Here is an 18,986-nt window from a genome sequence, read left to right as displayed (position 1 = left end):
CGACAGCTTCTTAGAAAGAGGAGGATGATCCTACAGATCTGGAATGAGATTCATCGACTGGTGAGTGAGCAGCAGATGGAGGCAGGTTCTCCATCACAGGCTGACAGCAGGTTCACATCCACAGCCGGAGAAGAGCCGCTGATGAAGAGGCGCGGGCCGAGAGAAGTGGTGCTCCCCTACACCTGAGTAGGCTGCGGGGAGCGAAGCATGCTGGGTAGGTGGCGTCACCTCCCACACGAAACAGACCCCCTGCTTTCATCTCTCCTGCACATGTGCGTTTGCTGTGGCATCTCTTTCATTAGCAGGAACAAAAGTGGTTTCTAATGGATCAAAGCTCAGCTGTGTGAACAAGACGCCACTCAAACTGCCTATTTTTCAGCTATTTATACGCCTTCGCTGCTCATTTAAAGACTGTCAATACTCCTCACTATATCCAGAGTTATTCCTCCTCACTCGTGATCAATACGTCGATTATCGGTTAGTTACAGTCCAGTACAGACGGACTATATTGTCCTCCAACTATCGGAGGAGACACTCCAACTGAAAGGACTTCCTGTGTTATCTCACTTCCTCATCCTCTCCTCTGAGACTGTTGCTATCTGTCACCGCTGATACTGAGAACACAAGAGGGCTGCCATGATGGGAACACGCCGCTCACAGGCCTGAGACCAGCGCCATCGTAACACATGAAAAATGTCACTGCTTTTCCGTGAAAGAGTACTGATCCCACACGCGGTTAGAACAGCTGCCGAACCAAAAACAGAAACATATTACCTCATTATTTATATATATATATATAGATAGATAGATAGATATATTTATATATATATAAATATATATATATATAGAGAGAGATACAGACAGACAGACAGAGAGAGAGACAGACAGACAGACAGATAGATAGATAGATAGATAGAGAGCTAGATGGATAGATAGACAGATAGACAGACAGACAGACAGAGAGAGAGAGAGACAGACAGACAGACAGACAGACAGACAGACAGACAGACAGACAGATAGATAGATAGATAGATAGATAGACAGACAGACAGATAGATAGATAGATAGATAGATAGATAGATAGATAGATAGATAGATAGATAGATAGATAGATAGATAGACAGACAGACAGACAGACAGACAGACAGACAGACAGACAGAGAGAGAGACAGACAGACAGACAGACAGACAGACAGACAGACAGACAGATAGATAGATAGATAGATAGATAGATAGATAGATAGATAGATAGACAGAAAGGTAGATAGATAGATAGATAGATAGATAGATAGATAGATAGATAGATAGATAGATAGATAGATAGATAGATAGATAGGCAGGCAGACAGATAGACAGATAGACAGACAGACAGACAGACAGACAGACAGACAGACAGACAGACAGACAGACAGATAGATAGATAGATAGATAGAGAGCTAGACAGACAGACAGATACATACATACATACATACTTACATACATACATAGATAGATGTCACACTAAAACGTTCTTAACATTTGTAACGAAAATACGAAGACGGCCTGGGTGAACTTTGTGTAAGGGCGCCATCTTGTGGAATGCTAAAGACAGCGAAAACTAAATTCGGATTTGTCGTTTAAAAATGAATGAATTCAAATTCGTTCGTCTTAAAACACAAGTCAGTTTATTTCCTTTTTTTTCACAGTGATCTGCTACAAACACTGATGAAAGTAAGTAATGCGAGTTAACTTTCTTCATGGAATAATAAAATACAGTTGCCTTCTGCGAACGGCAATATATTGTTTTAAACATCAAACAAAACACTAAAATAGGTTTTGCAGAATTGCACAGGTGTGAATGAAGTGATTTCAGTGATTGTTTGAGTGCGACATTCTGGATTCTTCCATTAATACATCCAGCCAACATGCTAACAGAAGATACATGTATCTGTTGCATATATAAACTACATGTAGACGACCTGCACTGCATGCGTTTGTCGACCATGCACACAGAAAAACACACATGCGCGTGTTAACGGAACCATGTTTTATGTACAAAGATGAGAAATAAATCAGATGTGCCACATTGTTTTGTAGATTATATATGTATATGACGGAAGAGATGACGTTTTGCACGTCAATTTGTTCACGTATTTGTCTCTGTATAAAACCTCAATAAGGCATTCAGAACAAAGACCTTTGTCGAGCAACAGAATACATCACAACGAAAACAAAAATGGAACACATACACCCACTTCATAAAGTGCTACGATACGGTGAAGGTTTTAGAAAAATAAATACAGAAAGACAATTGTAAACTTTGCATAGTCATCGCTGGAACAGTGGGACCCACTGTCAGCATGACCAGGACGAGAAATCATTCACAGTGCCATTCAGATTGTCCACATACATGTGCCTTGCTAAATAATGCTCCATCTCATCATAATGTTAGATAGTTCTCTACGTGGTGAATGTTTACGGGAGTAGATTTCATGGTTTGGCTCTCTTTCCTTCACGGCAGCTTCAGGAGAACAAACTGAAACGGCAGCCTGGAATCTTCGCTGTGGCCTGGTGGTTTGACAAAAACCTCACAGCGTCTTCACTGTTGCAATAACTCCACTGCTCCACTGGGACTCACTGGAAGATAATAAAGAGAGACAGAATGAAGAGACTGTTCTTCACCATAAACTGAAGGTGCTCATACTATATACAAGCCCATTCCTTCCACTTTTCAAAAGTATTTTATTTTAGTATTTCTAGTAAAACAGTGTTTTTGTGTTGAACGTAACATGACTTAATATTAATTTGATTAGATACTACTACTACTAACAACAACAACAACAACAACAATAATAATAATAATAACAATAATAATAATAGAAGAAGAAGAAATGTAACCTCTTCTAAGAAGAAAAAAAACTTAAACTAAACTAAATACAAATTTAGAAGATGATTTGGAAGAATAAGGGAAAAAAATACTAATGATAAATAAATAAATAGTTAGTAAGAAAGAAACCAAACATTCTGTGACTTAGGTGTGATGCATTCACTTGACAGTACCTCAATCTATGGGTGAAGTTTATATCAAGTTATTATAATTTAGAGAGACAGAATGAAGAGAATGTTCGTCACCGTGAACTGAATGTATTTATACTGTACAGAAGCCAATTCCATTCAATTCCAGTCAGTTTTTAAGTATTTTATTTTAGTATTTCTAGTAAAACAGTTTTTGTGTTGAATGTAACATGACTTAATATCAATTTGATTAGATACCACTACTAACAACAATAACAACAACAATAATAATAAGAATAATAATAGAAGAAGAAGAAATGTAACCTCTTCTAAGAAGAAAAAAAACTTAAACTAAACTAAATACAAATTTAGAAGATGATTTGGAAGAATAAGGAAAAAAATACTAACATAAAAGTAGAAAAAATGGTTTGAATTAAATGATAAATAAATAAATGAAAGAAGGAAGAAAGAAACCAAACATTCTGTGACTTAGGTGTGATGCATTCACTTCACAGTACCTCAATCTATGGGTGAGGTTTATATCAAGTTATTATCATTTAGAGAGACAGAATGAAGATGTTCTTCACCATAAACTGAATGTATTTATACTGTATAGAAGCCAATTTCATTCAATTAGAGTCAGTTTTTTAGTATTTTATTTTAGTATTTCTAGTAAAACAGTGTTTTTGTGATTAATGTCACATGACTTAATCTCATTGTGGTTAGATAACATGACGAACAATAATAACAACAGCAATAATACCAATAATACTAATAATAACAACAACAACAACAATAATAATAATAATAAAAATAATACAAATAATTAGGTGTGATGCATGCACTTCCCAGTACCTCAATCTATGGGTCAAGTTTATATCTATTTATTATAAGTTATTATTCAAGTGCATGTTAAGCCTGAACTGAAGACTTCTTTTTTAATCCTAATGGGAATGAGAACCTACTGTCTCGCTCTCCCCGTCCGAACTTCTTCTGGATCCAGAGTGCAGCGGAGAGTACACCCATCCTTGATCCTCCTGAGTCTGCAAGAGCCAGGACGGGAGGAAGAGAAGGTCATCAGCAGAGGTCATTTTAGATTTCAGGTGTAGCGTTTAGTTCTGAATTTGTCATATCCGTATCCATTGTGAGTAGTTTTAGCAGCTCTACTGTAAAGTACTTTGAAATGTGATTTATTTCATGACATTTCTCTCATTTGTGGCTTCAAACCAAACTTTGAATTTTTTATATTTAATGTAAAGTGAAGCACTTTCGAGAGAGAGTGGTCGGTCAGTCACCAGTCAGCTCTGATCTTTTCCTAGTAGACGACAGGGAGCATGTGCGACTCTAGCTACCTTGACTGCCACTTACATTGTAACTGGAGCTAGAATTGAGCTTACGGCGGCCCAGAACTGGAGAGTAAACCCAGTATCTTCCGTCTGCATACTAATGAGTGGACACACACACACACAGGAACAGAGAAATGAAATGTGATGATGAACAGAAACACGATGACGAAGAACACATGCTAGCTGCCACACAGCAAAGTTCCACTGTGAGATGCTTTAAGGACTCTTTCTAGCGCGCTTTACCCTCAACAGAGGATCACGTTTTGGAGCTGATGTTGAACTCACAAAGTAGATGTCCGACACCGGCACCTCTCCTTCCAGAGAGTTGTGACTGCTGGACACTGACAGAGACGCCCTCGTCGTCCTCTGAGGAGCCACCGGACTCGGTGGCGGGAGGGGGAGAGACGGGCTCTGACTGGAGGACTGAGGGCAGATGGGAGTGAAGGCTGAGGTTTGAGAAACCAGAGCCTGAGGGTTTTGGGTTGAGGGGGTGGGTTGAGGGAGCGTAGGGCAGCACAGGGGTTTGGTGGACGGATGGATGGATGATGAAAGTGTGGCGGAGGAGCGGCTGGCTGACTGTGCAGAGGCCGAGGAGGCGAAAGAGGAGGGGAGCGTGGCGGAGGTGTGATGGTGGGGGGCGCTGCTGGGTGGAGCTGGGGCGGGATCAGGCGAAGGAAGGTTTGAGGACGGCGTCTCCGTCATCTGGGTGAGCTCGGTGCTCTGTGGGATCTTACTGAGGGGAGAAACAGCAGCACCAAATCAGAACCATGCTCCTCTGCGATGGACCTTCAATCAACATGAGCGGTCACCTGAGCTCCACCTCCACTGTGATGGTGTCCTGCTTCTGCTCGTGAACCTCCACCAACTCCTTCTGCGACCTACAGAGACGGCAGTGTTTTTCAACCTTTTTCTAGCCATGGCACTTGGTTTATTGAAAAAAATCCCAAGGCTCACCACCAAAGGAAACTCGGCCAAAGCGCACTTGTGCTTAAAGTCCTATAGAAAATCCCTATTCATTTGTGAAAAACTGCAGCTACTGACACTCGGTTGTTATTTTGCCAGGCTATTTACAGGAACAAATGACAGAAAATGTATTTGTTTCAAATGTGTCCAGAAATGGGTGAGCAATATGGCAAAATACATCATGATTTATTTCTTTATTTACTTACTTTAAATAACTGTTTGAATTTTATCACTTCTGTTTTGTATGATTTTACTGTAGTTTTGAGTTTCCAGACAAATCCTTAGCATTCTGAACTTGCCTGAACAATTATTCTTTCTCTCTTCACATTTTGGAGCGCATTTATTTTTTTCGTTTTTCGCCAACTTTTAAAACACAAAGTAAACTTTGACAGTCCATGAGTATCAATAAAGTTTTGAAGTGAGACGCCACATAAGCCGTTAGCTCTGTTAGCTCTGTTAGCTCTGCGGTGCAGACAGTCTTTGGCGTTGCGGCTCTGACAAGGATCCCTCCCTCCATGGTTCTATAGTGAAAATGTGTGGTCAAGTTAGAGGCGCATCAGGTTTAAACACAGCAGGAAGTTGCACATGTGAGCGGCTTCTTGGCTGTGAGTGTGTGGGAAGAGGAGCGCCGCGCACCACAGCAGCGCTGCTCTGACTGACGGACAGATCAGCGAAACAACACACCGTAGTTCTACAGTAGAGTGGATAGAAAGAATGTCAGTGAACCCATGTGATCTCCTCACCTTGGTTGCTCCTCAACACCTTCTAACTGTCATGATTTAATGTCATCATATCGCCCAGACAAATGAGGAGAAACTGGATCATTTTCCCATGGCACACCTGACCATCTCTCACCAGGATGACAAACGCTGCTTTAGATATACCACAACATGTTTCTGATGTTTTGATGTAACGTTCAGAGCGGTTCCTTACCGCGCCACACTGGGCGAGTACATCTGCCTCCTGTATCTCGGGTGTTCCGGCGTGTCAAAGGGAGTGGTTGGTAAGGAGTTGTTGGAGGAGAGGGTGGTGGTGATGGAGGCTGTTGTTGCATCTTCAAACGATGGAGGTGTACACGGTGGCTCTCCTGTTGTAGAGGGCAACAGGAAACCACTTTTAAATGAAGTCGGGTTTTGAATCTCCACAAGACCAAGGTGAAATGTTCATGCCTACCATTGTCCTCCATGATGAGCAGGCTGTGTGCTCCTCTCAGGTTCTCCAGGTTGTCCAAGTTCTCCTGTCTCTCGTCGCTCAGCGAGGGACGGTGCCCGACTCCCCCGGCGTTGGATTTGGACATGGACAGAGCTCCTCGGCCACGCTTGGACGGAGACGAGCGCAGAGCTGAGACACGACAGACGGGGTCAGCTAAGGTCTTGGAGGCAATGGGTGAGTTGTTGGTTCACTCACAGCAGCTCTTCCTGAAGACGATGGTGCTGCAGAACTTGTAGAAGCGTTCGGCGTAGAAGCCCGGTCTGTGCACCGACACCGTGTCCTGTCAGAAGAGAGAGGTTTCGCTCAGATACGTGGTCTGTCGCGGTTAAATCACGGACATAAACCCACCCCATCATGGATGAGAGACTTCCACGAGTGCTCCACTTTCTTTATCAGTCTGTGGGAGAAGACATGATTTTTTTATCAATTCTAGGGACTTTATTTTAGTAGCTAAACACGATTAGAATATACTCATTTAAAATGTTCTTTCAACTTGTACCTGTATGACTGCAAGATGTCGATGATGCCAATGAACAGCAGGAGGCGCTCTCCTTTAGCGCCCACAGCAGGAATGCCGCCCATTCTAAAAACACATGGCAAATTATTCAGATGAAGAGTGTATTTTAAATGTATGCTGAGGTGTGAAGGGACCAGCGTACGTGTCGTCATGGTCCAGAGTGTCTCGGCACATGGAGCTTCCCTGAATCGACTCCATAGCTGAAGAATACAAAGCTCTCTGAGCCGCCGGTCTCTTCTCATCTCCACCTCCACCAGCAGGTGAACCCTGGGGCTGCTGCTCTCGTGCAGACTGGGTCTTGTTGTGCACCCCCAGCAGCAAACTGTAGTCCATGATCTTGAAGCTCTCAAGCACCTGAAGCAAATACATTCATCTAAATTCACTTTTTTTTTCATTTTGGTAAGAATCAAACCTACCAGACAGTCTCTCTGGAGGGTTTTGACCAGAGCACTGTGCGTGTCCTGGTCCAGCGTGAGGCCTTCAGGAACGTCGCTCAGAAAGTCCAAGTCTTTGAACGTAGGTTTGGACTTCTCACGCTCCTTCTTGGAGGCTCTCCTCTTGTAGGTGGAGCCCTTCAGGTCGAACTTGAGATGCATGCGAACGGAGCGAGGCAGGATGTTGTTCATCACCACCACCCGGATGTTTTTGCCGCCACACTGGACGCAGTAGAGGCCGAAGAATTTCGGCAGGAGAGTCCGAGGATTCTGGTTCAAGTTCTGAGAAGATGCGTGACACAAGAGATTTATTTTAGGGGCTAAAAGATTCTGGACACAAGAGTCACGGAGGTTTTCTGAGAATGTTTTGAGGGTAAATCTCCAGTGAGCGGTCAGTGATTGGAAAGCCTCCAGACACCTGGACGCCGGGGCAGAGCACCTGCGAGCCAGCGTGACTGCAGCCTGTGCTCAGCTTGTTAAGTACTCAGCTCAGGTCCTGCAGGGGTAAAAGTCTCTCCATTACAAAGCTGCGCTGGCGTCACCACAGATCAGGCCCACAGGGTGAGTTAATGGGGATCAAGACGACTGGAAGTTTGGTGTCCTCTTTTACTCCTAAAGTTTCCAGCCTGCGCAACCACTCCGACTGTTACAAAATGTTGCTGTTGTTTTTGCAACAGGCTCTTCCACAAAGTCCTCTCCTTTTTTCCAATGTACTCAATAGACTTGGGAAAGACAAAGTGAGGGGACCTTCTTTTCTTAAGTTTGAAGAAAGGACACTTTTCTCATGTAGGAAAAAAGGGCTGCTGCTTGAGCACACTAGGGGTCGATCTGTGCACAAGGCTGAAGCAGAGAATCTGATTTATTTTTTGCTATTCTGCGGCATCGCATCATCACATGGAAAAAAAGTGGAGTGTTTAACTTCTTTGTGCTGCTGCATAAAATATACAAATACTTGGAGTACCTGTAACTATTAATATGGTGAGGAGGAAACACGTATATTTTTCTACATAAAGAAGACTAAGAAAAGCAAAAATAAACAAAGAAATTCAGCCAAGTCAAGGAAAGCGGAACAATTCTGAGAAAGTCTGAAACTAAAGGGGCAGGATGTGTGGGGGGTTTTCATTTAAAAAAACGGCGGTTCCATGGTGAAGACGGTTCAATTGAGGCAAGTCTGTAGTGAACCTGTGACCCATCTGTGCAGAGTCCGTTGTCGGACGGAATTTAAAGACAGTTTGATGCCCCGACTGAGCATTTAGAAACAACTCACCATGTAGTATCCGGGCAGCAGCTTCTGGAGGAACTCCGCCTCCTTGTGTTGCACAGTTTTGATGATGAACTCATCGTCTCTGGTGACGTAGAAAATGGATCCGCTCGCTCCGGGGTTGGTTAGCTCGATCAGAGGCTCATTGCAGAGAGAGTACTACAGTGGGACGTAAACAAAGGTTTCAATTCAATTCAATTCAGATCACATGTATCAGAAGACTAACCAAGATCAGAGATCAATAACTCGCATTTATACACAACTAATCCATTCAGTTCTGAGGTTTTGGAACACAAATAAATGGCAATGCAAATCATAATTTGAAAAAAGTTACAATTTAGAAACTCCACTTCTGTGTCTGGATATACAGACCCGTGCCACCCCATTCCCAGTGAATTGACAAGAATAAACACGACTCTTCCACACTGCCGTGTTGTGTACGTGGCACGGCTGGCAGTGTCTCCTCAGTAGTGGGAGTCTAAAAAAGAAGCTTTAGCTGTTAATCTTTCCCTGGAAGCGCTTGAACGCGAGCTTAGCGTATGCTGTGTGTCGCTGCGTGTGTGGGAGTGTGCGCCATCACATGCTGAACATGAGGAGGCATGTGAAACCGTCGTCATCACCCTTGTATCACAGAATTTTTTTTATTTAGGTGCCTTTTTACAAATGCTTTTTTTAACTCCCCTAACACCAATAAGCTATTGATGTGTCCTTATCGCCGCATCTGAGGTCACTGTTTGAAATATACGGACGGAATTGTGCATTTGAAAGTGGTCCTTGTTTCAAAAACACAATGGTTTCAGCTTGACTCTTGCAGCCACTGGAATGAAGAAAATCTCCTTTGGCATCTGGGTCTTCTTTACTTTGAAACAAGTTTGGGCCCGTGTGTTTTTGTACTAAGATCAGATGCAGACACAACAAACATAACTCTAAAACTGAGTGTGAGAGTCTTTATGTGGCGAAAATAGTGTCAAAACACAATGATATCATAATATCATCGTGACACAAAATGTCACAATGATTATTATTTTTGAGGGGAAAAAAAACACTGAAATAAATAAATAAGAAGAAGAAGAAGAAGAAGAAGAAGAAGAAGAAGAAGAAGAAGAAGAAGAAGAAGAAGAAGAAGAGTGCTAGTCATTGAAATGTCAAGAACTTTACACAAGACTAATAAATAAATAAATGCATAAAAATTGACTCATGTAGTCATAGTAGTGAAGTCACATTCAGGTAACTCCCTCCCCCCCACTGGTAATATTGGGTGGGCCGGCTGTGTTTCAGTTGCATGTTTGTTGTCTTCCCTTTTTTGTTGCCACTACTTTCTTGAACGAGTAACTGGAAAACAAACATACAAGGCAATATATCTAAGCCGGGATCCCAAATAAGTGGAAGGTGATGGATGAATACTATTCTCTATTGAGTTCTGCCTTTAGTTTGTGATCACTGATCATTCACCTGAATGGAATCGTCTGAATATTTCTCTGAATGTTTCCTCTTGAACATATAATAACATACATTTGTTTTAAATTTTTCTGAATATACTTGTTATTCATCATGAGTTCAACAGTGTGGCACCTCAGTAAACTTGAACCTTGGTAAAAATTCAGGCTACATTCAGTATGGACTGGCCTTCGGGTTCATAGACGTGAGGTTCTTTCCGGGTCTCAAAATCACAGTTCTCCGTATGGATACTCACAAGGTAGTCATCAGGTCGAATCCCAAACAGCTCCCTGAAGTAACGGAACGCAATAGGCGCGTACGTTTTGAACCTGAAGTCTGGGTAGTGATGAGCCGGAGTCAGGTTGCTGCCTTCACTGCGCGGTGATAAGATAGCAGCGTTTAGTCAGCGCCCTTCAGTCTGACTCGCCCAAACATCAGGCCCGCACCTGGGGAAGAAGATGCTCTCCACCACGTAGAAGTCCTGCATCAGCACGTCTCTCTCAGGTTTGGAGCTCAGGTTGCCAACTGTGTATCCGATGCCGAGCTGGATGGCACCTTTTAAAGCCGAGGAGGTGGTCTGGAGGCGGCGGAGAAAAGAACAGATCAGCGTGAGGGTGGGAGGCAGGTGGAATCGTGATGCAATTCCAGGGATATTCAGGAACAAATCTTAAGGAGAAACACGAAAGACGCTCGACCTTCTTGTATGTCGTCTCTCCAGACGCATCCACTCTTCTGTGGCCAATCTTCTTCTCGTGAGTCTGGCTGGATCCAAATGGGGACGGCATCTGACACAGGGAGGAGAGAAACAATCACAATATGCTTCACTCACTGCCACCTTGAAAATGGCTGCCACATCAAAAGGTTGAGCTCAATCGCTCAACAGTTTTTTGTGGACTTTAACACAGCATCAAGTTTAATTTTAGACCAACAACATGCAAGTCATGCTTGTTCTGGCTGCATGAACTAACTTAGCCCATTGTTTTTCATCGTGAAACCTCCAGTTTAAACCAATGACTCTATAACAACAGGGCCGCAAGCCCCCCCTAGTGTTTTTTTAGTTTTCACCTTTGGGCCATGAGGGCTGCAAGACGCTCAGTTTTAATATATTAGCCACATATGGTGGCAGTAGTGAGTCACTGAATTGACATGACAGCTGCAAATCTGTGGTAGTGAACAACTTCTTGAAAAGAAAACATGATAAAGAAAGTGATGTCGTCCCTCCCAACAGTAAAAACTGTCCATGAAAGCACCTGTTAGAGCAGTTTTGAAAATGAATTTTATGGCGATACTTTTATTTATACTTCAATTATACCTTCTTTGGAGTTTAAATAAAATATATAATCTTTATTTTAGGATATTTACACATGGTTTTATTATATTTATTTTATACTGAGTTTTTCCAATTTTCTCAACAGTTTGGATCAAGTTTATTTTTTCCTTTTTTTCTCTTGTAAATTTGAAGAATGTGAGTTTCACCTGGTGCTGCTGCTGGTTGGACTTTTCATTGAAAAATAAATATCTTGGCGATGACCACATGGTTTCATGTAATTTCACAAGGTTTTGGTTTGTTTACGTGTCAGTAGATTAAATGTGGTTATTGATCACAAGTCACAAGAGTAATGAATCAGTTCTATTATTTGAATGTGTTCTGGGAAAATGGCCCTGAGATAAAAAAAAAAAAAAAAAAAAAGGTTAAGGACCCCTAATGTAGATGAACTCACTCACATCACACTTCGATTACAAACACAAAAGGTTTTTGAGGCATGTTCGAGCATCTCTCAGTGACATCACCAACATAACAGCCTTATTGTCCCAACATGCTTGAATAAATATTGTGTATAAGCACAACACAAGAACGTGCCATCACATCCTGCAGGACGATGGTTCTGAGTGTGTTGCAGTCCCCAGAGCAGCCGCTAGGGGCACTACTCTGAAGGAACAACTTTTAGTATGAACTATAATTTGAACCTTTATAAAAAAAAGAATAAGCACAAGCAAGCAAGACTCATGAGGACATTTAAGGCAAGTAGAAACAACAACACAGGGGTTTAGAATGTTCTGTTATCTCACCTCTGTTATCTGACTCTTCTTGGCCGAATCTGAAGACAGAGAAACTCAGTTACTTATTAATGCCGAGTACACGTTCGCGTCAGTCTTGGCACAAATACAGAGGCTAATAAACAGTGGTCGAAATACACTGTTTATTAGCCTCTGTATAATAAACAGTGTATTATACAGAGTGTATGTTTTCAGTCATCATATATTATATGGTGACTGAAAACAACAAGAATCAACAGAAACATTTCAGTTCAGCGAGACTTTCAGCGAGGAACATTTAAATAGCTGTCTTATTTAAATGTTGTTGACATTTGTTGTCAACCTGGCAGCAACCTGGACAGGCAACCTACAGAAGACATGTGAGGCATGTACAACTACAGAGTCTATCATGTCGTGACTCACCAGGGAAAATGTCTGCCCGTCCTTAAAAAACACAATTAAGACTTGTGAAAGTGAATTTGAGCAGAGAGCTGTTGCTATTTTTCTAATCCAGGATGGTCAGATTTGCTCTGCAGAGGCAAACCCTCTATTGGATTGACTTCCTCTCTCCATAATCTGAGCGCTGCCATTGGTTGATTCCTGCACACGTGAGGATTAGCGTGCGTCTTGCCGACGGGCATAAAGGACACCGTTCCGCCGGTGTTTCAGCGTGTTTGAGTCCGGCGGGACAGAAGGTGGGCTGGGAAGGAACACTGATGTGATGGTGCTGAAGAACAGTCACGAGAGGAGGAAGATTAAAGTCGCACTCCACATAATGAAACTTTAATCCAGAGTCAACAGCCGTTACAAATAAGGGGGTGTTATTCAATCGTTGCAGCATTAGAGAAGACTACTTTTTTTGTGTGTGAGACAATCTGATAGGATGGATCATTCAAAACCGCAAGTTTGGCTTCAACTGTTGTAGTACATTATGGGACTTGTAGCATAAGCAGCCCCAAGAAAATAGAACTTAGAATAGAACATGAACTTGAGTTTGACATGACTGGCTGCTTACTGTATCTGTACACTTCCTGTGCCAAAATTGATGGAGAAATTAAAGTATTTCCATTGATTCAAAATGAACTGTAGCGGTGGTTGTTGCTTAAAATTAATATAATAATAATAGTATAATTATATTATTTTTGAAAAACAAACCCAATAAAGTTATGAAAATATAATAACAATAAAATATAAGCACTAGTCATTGAACTGTCAATAACTTTAAAATACCCAAAACAAGACGAACAAATAAATAAATAAAAATGGACTCATATATTCATAGTACAGACCACATGGTCATGCATGTTTGTTGTCTCCCCTGTTTTGTTGCCACTACTTTTTTGAACGAGTAAAGGGAAAAAAAACATACAAGGCAAAAAAAAAAAAAAAATATATATATATATATATATATATATATATATATATATATATATATATATATATATATATTCCGTGATCCCATAAAGTGAATAAGTGGAAGGTGATGAACGAATACAATTTCCTATTGAGTTATGCCTTTAGTTAAAATAAAAAGTGGAAAAGTTTTGTTCTTGACTGGTTTAAATTTTTTGCTCGGTCTGAATCCCTCCACAAAACATCTGTAGGCCACAATGTTTTTAGTAACTACCCCCTCTACGATGATCTGTGGTTGATGCAGCGACTGGTTCTAATAGACTTTCATTGTCACTCAGAACATGAAGCTTTGTGAGTGACACAGCTTGTAACTAACATCCAGACACCCTTCGTGTCTCTTATGATCCTTTATGTGGTGCACAACTTTATCTTCTCCCTGGAGGACCAATAAACTCTTCATCTTCTGATAAGAGGAATAAAAAGAGGTTTCTGTGTGAGATGAAAAGACAGAAATAATTAGTGGACTCCCTTTTTGATCCGGTTAATTCGATGACAAAGACAAGCTTTGGATATTAACTTGCCACACACAGCGCTGGCTACACCTGTAACCTGCAGATTATCTGAAGCAGGCGCGTCGACAGGGATTAGGGTCACGTCGGACTAATGTGTCACTGAGCTGCAGCCACACAGATGAGAAAAACAATGGAGTAATGCAATGTTATTCTGTTAACTTTGGATTTTTATTTTTAATATTCACTTTAAAAAACTGATATCCATGAATGAGTCTAGGATTCCAAGACGTTCCCAAGCCATAGTCGAGTCACATGACTTGAGATAACAATCATATTCATTTATTCAATGGAATTGTTTAGGTCTAAAACGGTTCCTATCGTGGCTGTGAATGTTATGGTATCAAAGTGACAGCGAAATTGTTGCACTTGAAGTATAATCCAGTGGATTTACTCTGAATCATATGCTTATGGGATGCCAGCACCTCAACCCTCAATCTGAAGCCAAACGATGAATTCCAAAATAAAATAAATAATAAAAATCAACTGGGCTTTAAGCTTCTTCACTTTGGTCCAACAATTCCTTCCAAACGCGAGACTGTGCGGTGTAATTTTGACAAGAGATTTGCGGAGTTTCTTTGAAATAGTGCGGGGATTAATGCCTTAATTCCATATCAGATTACGTAAGGCACTTTAGAAGGGAGCAGAGATACACTACTGGGTGGAGAAGAGAGGAAGCGAAGCGGTTGTTGTTGAAGAGACGCGACATGAAATGATGCTCTACCCAACACCAGTGATCACATGACCGCGCCTGTGCCATATGTGGCCCATTTACAACGTTATCTCAGCATAATAATGCATGATAAACACCGTCAGAACGCGGTCGCATGAAGAGGTGGATGTGAAGCAAACTTGATCCATAAACCTGACTGCAGTGAAACACCCACCGGAGTCGGCCAGCTCCAGCTGCAGGCTGAGGCCAGCGTCCTCGCTCCGTCGCCGTCCATCCGGGCTCGACCCCTCCATCCTTCCTCGGCGAGCGCTAGCGGGGGACGCGACCCTGCGTTACTGGCATCCCAGCTCCGAGCGTGCAAGAGGAGAAGCGGGCATCTGACGGGGAAGGTTCAGTGACGCTGCAGCAGCAGTGACCGTCCGCCTGCGCCGCCGTTGCGTCATATAACGCGCGACAGCGACGGCTGCGTCTCGCCCCCCTGCAGCAGCTACGGATGCATCTGCTGCTGCTGCGATGACGCCCAATAGTTCACTTCGGACCGAAATAGCTCCATTCGATCGAGCCTTTCTTCTCATATGCGCTGCGCTCGTAGTGATGGGTGGATCACATTACGGGCTTGTGCTGCGTTTGGTAACGTCGGAAATTCCATTTGTCAGACTCGTATGATCCAAGATCAATATCAGTTCGTTCAGTTCATTTTAAGTGAAACATTCACCTTCTTAACTTGATCTGTTCTCTTTAATACTGGTTCATTTTTTGGCACGAATGCTTCCAATTTTTCTTCAAATATAACTGAAATTATTAAAGATTGAAATGTTTTAAGAATTTAAATAAACCAAACAGACATCACCAGTGCATTTTATTCCAATACTTGTCACAGAAAATGATCTCGGTTTACCTGCTGGGTTATATTTTCTGTTAGTGCATGATTTTCAATGCAAGATGGCCATTAATATGCATAATATCTAGGTGAAGAACAAGCCGTTTCAGTCCTCAGTAGCTCTACACACAGCTCACATTTGTTCATAGTAGGAATGGCGTTTTAAAAGTGGAGCATCTCTCCTGCAGACAAACAAGCCTTCACACACGTCGGGGAGGTTTTGGTGTGAGGTGGGAGCTGTGGAAAATATTTGCACGATAGTCATCAGGCCTGCCCTCCCCTGAGTCAGGTTTACGGACAGGCCGTCATTGGTCCACTTCCACTCACACACACCAAAACCTCTGACAGCATGAGAAGCCTGAAGTTGAACAGGAATAGGAGACTGCTGTTGTATTACAGGTACGATGGCAGGTCTTTCCTCACCACCTGGAAGTACAAGTGTTCGAGTCGGTAATCGATGTTTCAGTAGAGAATCACTGTCAAAAGTTATAAAAGCACAGTAGAAACTTACTTTGGGATCGTCCGTGGGGCCATATCTTTTCACCACAACTCCTTCCCTGTTTATCAGAAACTGTGAGGACATGAAAACACAGCTCAGTCAAACAGTTTCCTCTTCAAACAAAATGTGCTGAGTTTCTGACAGCTACCTTTGTGAAGTTCCACTTGATGTTGCTGTGAAAAAGATGAAATGATTAAACTCAGGCTGAACAAAAAAAAAAATAGTGATATGAATGTTTCAAAATATATTTAGCAGCACTCAACATCAAAATGAATTGTGAAACCTTAGAACTTGTTTTCAAAGAAAAGACAAGCTACTTACTGTTACTACTTAAGTCTCTGTTTAGACTAAGTGGAATTAATATTATAACAACACTGGATTCAAAAGACCCTGCTTCACCACACGTTGATCTTAAAAGGTAGCCATAATGCAAAATTGTTTTAGAACACATTTGTTAGTCAAATGAAAAGCCAAGACATGTAAATAAATATCAATCATCTGGTAATGAATGTTTCTATCCTTTAAAAATTCACAAAAACAAATTGGCTCATTTTGAATGTTCCAGTACCTTTATAAAACCATCACAATATTGTTTTATATGTGAAGCCCACAGCCACTCATGACTGCAAAGTTTGGAGGTTCCAAAAAAAAAGGCCCACCATTTGGTGCCATGAATGATCAATACACAATGTCACAAGTTGTCTACCTCAAAAAGATATTGGGAAACCAGCATGACGTAAAAACTTACTTCCCCAGTGTCCCTTTCCCTTTCGGCTGGGCCTTCATCCACTTCCACAGGGGGTGAGCATCATCCCCATTCACGTCGATCTTGCTGAACAGGTCAAAGTTGGCACCAAACCCTTTGGCAAACTCTTTAATCTCCGCATTGGTTCCAGGCTCCTGCCCCACAAACCAAGCACATACTTGATCAGAGGCCACTTATCCAAGTGTAGATTTATTTTTTCCTCTCTCACCTGCCCTCCAAACTGGTTACATGGGAAGGCAAGAATACGTAAACCATCCTTAGCTAACGAATCGTGCATTTCCGTCAGCTCGGTGTAGTTTACGCGGGTCTTTCCTCATTTGGAAGCCACGTTCACGATGATGCACACGTATCCCCTGGAACACAACGGTATAGGTCACAAACTATTTCCCTTATTGAGCCAGGTGCAATGAGCCATGTGTGTATTTACCTGTAGTTTTCGAGGGACACGTCTGCGCCATCTATATCCTTCGCAGAAAACTCATAGATTGTCTTGGCACTCTGCCAGTCACTTGCTTGGGCACACTGCACACAGAGGACGTGTTTGGATCGACGTGTCCAGACAAAAACACAGATTTCACACACATATGGTTGACAGTTTTGAATACACTGCAGCATACTGTACAAGGACCCATTACTTTTTCAGTGAAACATATGTATAACATACAGTGTTTTATCTAGTTCTTATGGAAGATGGTCATTTATTCAAGGCAAAAATAGACCATACTTCGATGACTTAGTCTTGGACTTTCTTTATTGTCATTGCACAAAAACATATCACTGTATTATGGCAACGAAATTTCAGCCTGAGGCCTCCGGTTTGCAAAAACAAAAACTACATGTCCAAAATAAATAAATATCATATATATATATATATATACTAAATATAAAACAAATAAACAGTATTGCAGCTATTGTCCAACGTTCAGCAACCTGACAGCACCAGGAACGAAACAGCTGGAAAGAATATAAGTTATCACGATAGCTTTTTTTTTCCTGTGGTTCAATGAGTCAGTGCGCCGATTACGAAGTCAATGAGTGACACAATACAAGGGAAGATACAGGAAACACCTCACACTAATACCCAATGCACTTTGGACGACTTAAGTCGGGCGAGCTTATCTACACACAGAGACAATAAGAATAGTGACCGGACATAACATTAATATTGAGGTAAACAAGAGACTTGAGCGGACGCTTTCCTCTGATGAAGCCAGATTCGCCACATTCAAACATGTTTAAAAGTAACGCCAGAAGTCTAATATTAAAGTCATTGACATACGTTCAATAGCAAAGGTAAATCGTAGGAAATAAGGATTAAGAATTTAGCCGCGAGGCTAGCAGCCAAACGTTCTCAGTCGGACCCATTTCCAGGTTGCACCGCACCTAAAATAAACTTGTCAAGGACAGTTATTCCACCATATGCGGTGGCGTACACGCAATAAAGAAGTAACAGCGATCCTATCGATAAGAGGTGCACACGAACACGCGGTCTGTCGAACCTACCATGCTCCTCAACACTCCCTTGCTACCGGTCAGACCCAGAACCACCGCGGATCTGAGGAACATCATGCTTTGACGCAGTCGATTCCAAATCACATGACGTGAAACCACGCCCCCTAAATACCCCAGCGCGCAGCCGCACCACAGGAATGTAAACAATTGCAAAACAGTTTCACCTTTGCAGCAGATTCTGGAAAAAAAAACACCATTTTAAATGTCATACAAATATCTTATATTTATGTTTATATTTATATGTTTTTAATTCTGCTATTGCATTTTATCAATTATGTTTTACAACTATGCAAAAATACACGTTTTATTTGCGCATCGTATTACATATATAATACATTATTTTTTTAACTAAAATAATTTTATGTCACAACACAAGTTGCAGCTCCAGTGATATTCCAACAGAGGACACTGTTGGACAAAGAAGCAGCAGTTCACGCGTCTCTGACCACTAAAGGTCCTGCGCGTTGTCGTAAATAATAAACTGTTTGGTTTTTACGACATCAGACGCACCGTAAACAATTAGGAAGTTTGAT

The 18,986-nt window shown here is 41.8% G+C and overlaps 2 protein-coding genes across 5 annotated transcripts; both read right to left on the bottom strand.

Annotated features, from left to right (window-relative positions):
- Window positions 1-1,630: 1,630 nt before the first annotated feature.
- LOC128769856 (phosphatidylinositol 4-phosphate 5-kinase type-1 gamma-like) lies at window positions 1,631-15,405 on the bottom strand. 4 transcript variants are annotated; one of them, XM_053883891.1, is made up of 18 exons: window positions 15,011-15,405; window positions 12,235-12,263; window positions 10,860-10,949; window positions 10,611-10,741; window positions 10,421-10,538; window positions 8,734-8,886; window positions 7,449-7,748; window positions 7,175-7,386; window positions 7,015-7,098; window positions 6,864-6,912; window positions 6,711-6,795; window positions 6,477-6,644; window positions 6,237-6,390; window positions 5,150-5,218; window positions 4,626-5,073; window positions 4,363-4,437; window positions 3,960-4,037; window positions 1,631-2,616 (listed from the first exon to the last, which is right to left on the bottom strand). In XM_053883891.1, exons 1-18 carry the CDS (start codon window positions 15,087-15,089, stop codon window positions 2,614-2,616), a joined length of 2,325 nt encoding a protein of 774 aa, XP_053739866.1. In that variant the 5' UTR covers window positions 15,090-15,405; the 3' UTR covers window positions 1,631-2,613. The 4 variants fall into 4 exon arrangements, with proteins under 4 accessions (XP_053739866.1, XP_053739868.1, XP_053739867.1 ...); XM_053883893.1 differs by lacking the exon at window positions 15,011-15,405 and adding an exon at window positions 12,625-13,408; XM_053883892.1 differs by lacking the exon at window positions 4,363-4,437 and having other exon boundaries at window positions 15,011-15,404.
- Window positions 15,406-15,642: 237 nt separating this feature from the next.
- On the bottom strand, window positions 15,643-18,527 carry LOC128769360 (phospholipid hydroperoxide glutathione peroxidase-like). The gene is made up of 7 exons (XM_053883020.1): window positions 18,445-18,527; window positions 17,369-17,463; window positions 17,150-17,294; window positions 16,924-17,075; window positions 16,324-16,348; window positions 16,188-16,247; window positions 15,643-16,102 (listed from the first exon to the last, which is right to left on the bottom strand). The coding sequence occupies exons 1-7, from the start codon at window positions 18,508-18,510 to the stop codon at window positions 16,070-16,072; spliced, it is 576 nt and encodes a 191-aa protein (XP_053738995.1). The 5' UTR covers window positions 18,511-18,527; the 3' UTR covers window positions 15,643-16,069.
- Window positions 18,528-18,986: the final 459 nt, after the last annotated feature.

This window comes from Synchiropus splendidus, chromosome 13, assembly GCF_027744825.2.
Source record: "Synchiropus splendidus isolate RoL2022-P1 chromosome 13, RoL_Sspl_1.0, whole genome shotgun sequence".
NCBI classification, from domain to species: Eukaryota; Metazoa; Chordata; class Actinopteri; order Syngnathiformes; family Callionymidae; genus Synchiropus; species Synchiropus splendidus.
This window is presented reverse-complemented; position numbering and strand designations above follow the sequence as displayed.